Source organism: Archocentrus centrarchus, chromosome 18 (assembly GCF_007364275.1).
Source record: "Archocentrus centrarchus isolate MPI-CPG fArcCen1 chromosome 18, fArcCen1, whole genome shotgun sequence".
Lineage (NCBI taxonomy): Eukaryota > Metazoa > Chordata > Actinopteri > Cichliformes > Cichlidae > Archocentrus > Archocentrus centrarchus.
The window spans coordinates 23,086,762-23,091,675 of record NC_044363.1 but is presented as its reverse complement, the minus strand read 5'-3'; the positions used below and the strand labels follow the sequence as shown (position 1 = coordinate 23,091,675).

Genomic DNA, 4,914 nt, shown 5'->3' with positions numbered 1-4,914 from the left:
AGAACTATGGGGGGGCGTTTAGAAAAACTAATAGACCACTAAAAATACTTAGAGCCTGGAGCCTGAGCCATGCAGCGCTTTTTCCTGCGTTGGGTCCAGTGTACGCGTGGGCCCATTGAGGAAAGCGGAAACGAGCTGCTCTGGTTGTAAGGGGGCTTCCTGAATGACATTATAAAGCGCTCCCTCCCTTCAACCTCTCCTCACAGTGCTGCTCAGAGCCAGCGGAGGCTGTGGGTGATCCCTCGCTCCACATCTTTGACTGTGGACTGAACACTGAGCCAAAGGGGTTTGACGTCAGTGCAGCGCACGTTAATTCTCGTCCCTGCTGGTCGGGGTAAGTCGGAAATACTACTTCACTTTTTAAAAAAAATGATTTGCCTGATTATCGTTTGCTTAGATTAACTTGTTTATTTTTTATAATCTTCTTTAAACAGCCCTTGAAGTACAATAATGAAGTCATTAATTTGCAGAAAATGTTCAGATAATTTAAAGTTTTCCTCTAAAAGTGCACGCTGCTGGCATTTGTTTTATATGAATTTGGATTTTAAAAATTTGCAAACAATGTAAAGTTAAATATGCATGTGGCATTAAATTTCTTGTTTTTTTTCCTCAAAGGTACGAGTAGGGAGCTGGTCTCGCCTAACGGATGTGTCTGGGACACTCCAGTATATTTATTCTTTCAGTTACACACAGGTAAGTGTTGTGCATCTTACACAGATATAGTGGTGCAATCATTAAAAAAAAAATCATGCGTATGATGTGCACTGCTTCACCTACTGTTTTATTTATAACACCTTCCCTAAAGATCTGGATGAGCATGATGGAAGTGTTGGAGGGATACAGGGTCAACAGAGGGCAGGGGATGAGGGCTGCAGCCCCAGCTGAAGGATACGTGAAGGAGTTCACTCGCCACTCCAATGATGTGCTGCTGAACCTGAATGAACTCCGGCATCGAAGCATCCTGACTGACACCACCCTGATTGTCGGCAGCGTGCACCTGCAGGCGCACTGTGCTGTGCTCGTGGCCTGCAGGTTGGTGCATGGAAGAGCCCTTTTGCTGTCAGAATTTAGCTGGTGTAAAATGAGCAATTTTCTCCTCTCTTCTTGTTTTAGAGCACAATAACGTGTGATGCATCTTGCACCACCTTCTGTGGCTGACTCATAGTTGTTTTTGCCCTTCTAATTTTGTTTTCTCATCATGAGTCCTCAGTTTCCTTCCACTTGGGACATCCATTGTTTTCTTCTTCCCATCCCCTTTCTCCCATTTCTTCTCTTAAAAGCACTTCAGATGGGTGTTTACAGAAGAACTGCCAGTCTTTAAGTTTTTTCTGCCTTCTTCTCTCTTCTCAGCGGTTTCTTCTACTCAATGTATTCCCGCCGCGCATTGCTTCAGGGGCGTGGTGGCAGCGGCGAGCAGCTCATGACCGTGTCTCTCCCCACCACATTGGATCCCTCCAGCGTCTCCCTGCTGCTAGACTTCATGTACACCTCCCGCCTCCCTCTAACGCCAAGCATTGTCTCCGGGGTGCTGGCTGTTGCTGTCTACCTGCAGATGGACCACGTGGCTGATACCTGCCGGGATTTCATGCAGCTGCACTGGTGAGGGCCATGAAAAAACACGTGTTGTTCAGACAGAGCTTGTTGGATTAATAATGGATGTGATAGCACATTCAACTGGATTGATTTGAATGTGCATTCTTTTTTCAGCTCTGAGAATATGAGTGCCAGACACCTCCAACTGGAGCTGGACTCCAGGGTGTCTGTAGCCTCTGTTGCCCCCAAAGGAGGAGATTTGCCTAATCCAGGACCCCTGCGATTGCTGCCAACTGCAGCAGCAACCAGGTAAGAAAATTATGTGTGAAACTGAACAATTAAACAAACAGAACATGGCTTTTTTTGTGCGCCTCCTACTTTTCAAGCTTGTTTATCACTTTGTTTGCACAATGCCAGAAGTACTTTGGTTTATGTGCCTTTGTCCCTTGACAGGTTTAGCTCATTACAGCACTTCCTTTGTTTTTCCTGCAGGGTCCCTGTGGTGGCTGGGGTCTCTCTCAAGCCAGGGGCTTTCCCCAGCTGTCAGCCCAGGCCAAAAGAGCTGAAAGGAGAACCTGAGTCACCTCTCATGGGCAGCCCGACTTTGTCTCCAAGCAGCCCCGCCCGCTCCAGCTGCCAACCGAGCTCTCCTGCTGCATCTGAGACCTGCAACAAAAACCTCGTGGTATGTCTCAGGAAAAGTATTTGATTTACAGGAATTCGGAGAGTTGCAGCCACTATTGTAAAACTGATGTTTTGTGTGTTTCTCCAGAGTGATGCCAAAGCCACACCAGACCCAAAGGCCTGCAACTGGAAGAAGTATAAGTACATTGTCCTCAACCCACTCTGTGCTGCCAGTGCAGTGAAAGTAGAGGAGATGGAGGAACCCCAAAATCGAGCATCACCCACTGTTGACTTGACACCAAGCACACCGACAGAGGCGTGGTCTGGAGAAGTGCCCGGTCAGATTGATAGGTAAACTGGACAGATGGTAATAATGGGACAACAGAAAAAATAGAAAGTTTGTAAGTATTTATAAAACATTTTGACCCCCTCTTCTTCAGACAGGGGCAGGCCTCCTGCTACGAGGGTTCTGGCCGAGCCCCTCCCCTCGGGCCACCACCCTCTGTGGACCACCCAACAGTGTCTCCTTCTAACAAGGAGAGACAAGGTAAGTACAAACCAAAATATGCAGCAAATATAGTACTTTAAAAACCTTCTTTCCCTGGTGTTATTAATAACTTACTCACTCTTCTCATCCAGAAGCTGCCGGTCACAGCCAGCATCCTGTCAAGCGTGAAAGCTACTACATGTCCTACTGTTATTCTGGCAACCTTCAAGGAGTCAAACCCGCCTGCTCAGGTGAGTCTTCAGATAGTTCTAATTTACACTCGTGCTCTGTCAAAAGTTTAGAATTTGAAAGACAAACATGCAACAATGACCTTTGCCCCGGCAGGTGACAAGCCGTACCGCTGTAATGTGTGTGGCGCTCAGTTCAACCGACCGGCCAACCTGAAGACTCACTCTCGGATTCACTCCGGAGAGAAGCCTTACCGCTGTGATACCTGCGGGGCACGGTTTGTTCAGGTGAGGGCCAAATGACTGCATGAGTGGACTTTAATGAGATCTTAACGACAACACAGATGTTAGCCATGCCAGGACATTGTTTTGCTTTCTAATTGTCTCCAGCAGTATCACACCGGATCATGTAGACTGACCATTTGAATCTCGATTTCCCATCTAGATGAAACCTATGATCGCTTTGTTTTGCACCTCTCAACCTGCTTGTGTGCTTTGCCCCGGTGTTAGGTTGCCCACCTCAGGGCCCATGTGCTGATTCACACAGGGGAGAAGCCTTACCCCTGCAACACCTGCGGCACCCGGTTCCGCCACCTGCAGACGCTGAAGAGTCACCTGCGCATCCACACTGGAGAAAAGCCTTACACTGTGAGTTACCTGTGGCATGTGTATTTAAACAATAATCACAGCACAAAAAGTATCATGACGTTACATTCTTGACCTCAAATGTGCATACGCCTTGTTTTCCAGTGTGAAAAGTGTGACCTGCACTTCCGACACAAGAGCCAGCTGCGTCTGCACCTGCGGCAGAAGCACGGGGCCGTCACCAACACCAAGATCCGCTACAAAGTGCTGACTGAGCCTTACCAGCCTATCCTGCAGGCCTGCTGAAGAGGATCATTAATCTGGCACACTGGTCACTGTGTTACCTAAATAATCTGAATCTGTCAGAATGTGAAATTTGGTGTGTTAACTCACTTGTCAGTTGCAAAATAGTTATCTAGCTTTGAATAGAGGTGGTAAATTATGAGTCTCAATCTGATGATCAGATGGCATCACAAAAATACAAATGGTTATATTTGGAGTAAGAGGCAGCTGTTTGCACACAGCTGTTACACTAATGCTTTAGTAATACATGATAAAGATGATGAAAGAAAGTTTTGTTTTTGGGTTTGTGAAGAGGTGTAAAGAAGGGGACAGGACGTGGAGCCACAGGTAAAACACTGCCGGTTGTGTGTTTGTGTACACACACTGAACTGTGAATAAATGTGTGTATGTGAAAGTTTGAAGGAAAGATAAAACAAGTTGTATGAAGGTGATGTGGTGAGTTTTGGTGTAAAGTAGAATGGGTTTTAAGAGCGGTGAAGCACTTAGTCAGTGTTAAGTTACTGAAGTTTCTTTCTTTAATGTGTATTTAACTTTGATTTATCTTAATCTTATGGCCCGGAGCCCACTGTATCTGCTACAGTCCAAGCAGGCAAAGGACGTTTGTACTTTACTGAATAAAAAGTGAAGAAATCAAGTGCCTTTTATAAAACAGGCTCTTAAATAAGACAACTGAACGCAATTGAAAATGTAATAATATTCGATTTGTATTTGAAAGAGGTAATTTGCTGGACAAAGATGGTTTTGTACAACTTAAATTAAATCATTTTTAATATTAATTGGAAACTTGGTGTTTGGTGTTTCATTTATGTGTCACACTGTGCTGTGTTATATATTAAGGAAATTACTTTCCTCTACTCCTTTATTCACAAAGGGTAGCTCCACATGTTTGATGTGGCAGAGTCTTTACACTGAGTGTCCTTCCTGACACAACCCCAAAGGGATACGCATCTCCTCCCCGGATCGAGCCGAGGATCTTTCGCTTGTTAGGCGAATGTGTAAAACAACTAGATGACTAAAAACTGACACATTTTCAGGCGCTCTCTGCCTTCAGCCTTTCACCTCCTTTGACTTCCTTCCTCTCATTAGCAAACTCTTTTTACCCATGAATCACATCTTCTGTTAAGTCAAATTCGTCCCGCCATTTATTTTCTTTCATTTTTGTTTAGTTTTTTCTTGGTTGCTGGTGAGGAAACA

The 4,914-nt window shown here is 45.3% G+C and overlaps 1 protein-coding gene across 2 annotated transcripts; it reads left to right on the top strand.

Moving 5' to 3' along the window:
• Positions 1 to 205: 205 nt before the first annotated feature.
• bcl6b (BCL6B transcription repressor) lies at positions 206 to 4,503 on the top strand. Of its 2 annotated transcripts, none has more exons than XM_030753815.1 (12): positions 206 to 334; positions 616 to 693; positions 806 to 1,032; positions 1,351 to 1,599; positions 1,708 to 1,842; positions 2,026 to 2,218; positions 2,306 to 2,508; positions 2,598 to 2,704; positions 2,800 to 2,895; positions 2,990 to 3,120; positions 3,343 to 3,480; positions 3,583 to 4,503. In XM_030753815.1, exons 3-12 carry the CDS (start codon positions 812 to 814, stop codon positions 3,721 to 3,723), a joined length of 1,614 nt encoding a protein of 537 aa, XP_030609675.1. In that variant the 5' UTR covers positions 206 to 334; positions 616 to 693; positions 806 to 811; the 3' UTR covers positions 3,724 to 4,503. The 2 variants fall into 2 exon arrangements, with proteins under 2 accessions (XP_030609675.1, XP_030609674.1); XM_030753814.1 differs by having other exon boundaries at positions 2,797 to 2,895.
• The last annotated feature ends 411 nt before the right edge of the window (positions 4,504 to 4,914 follow it).

What these genes read in the sequence shown, in the direction of transcription:
- bcl6b (XM_030753814.1), top strand. Translation starts at nt 812, where the DNA reads ATGAGCATGATGGAAGTGTTGGAGGGATACAGGGTCAACAGAGGGCAG. An exon ending in CCTGCAACAAAAACCTCGTG is followed by an intron (nt 2,219 to 2,305) that starts GTATGTCTCAGG and finishes GTGTTTCTCCAG; the next exon opens with AGTGATGCCAAAGCCACACC. An exon ending in GCGGGGCACGGTTTGTTCAG is followed by an intron (nt 3,121 to 3,342) that starts GTGAGGGCCAAA and finishes CCCCGGTGTTAG; the next exon opens with GTTGCCCACCTCAGGGCCCA.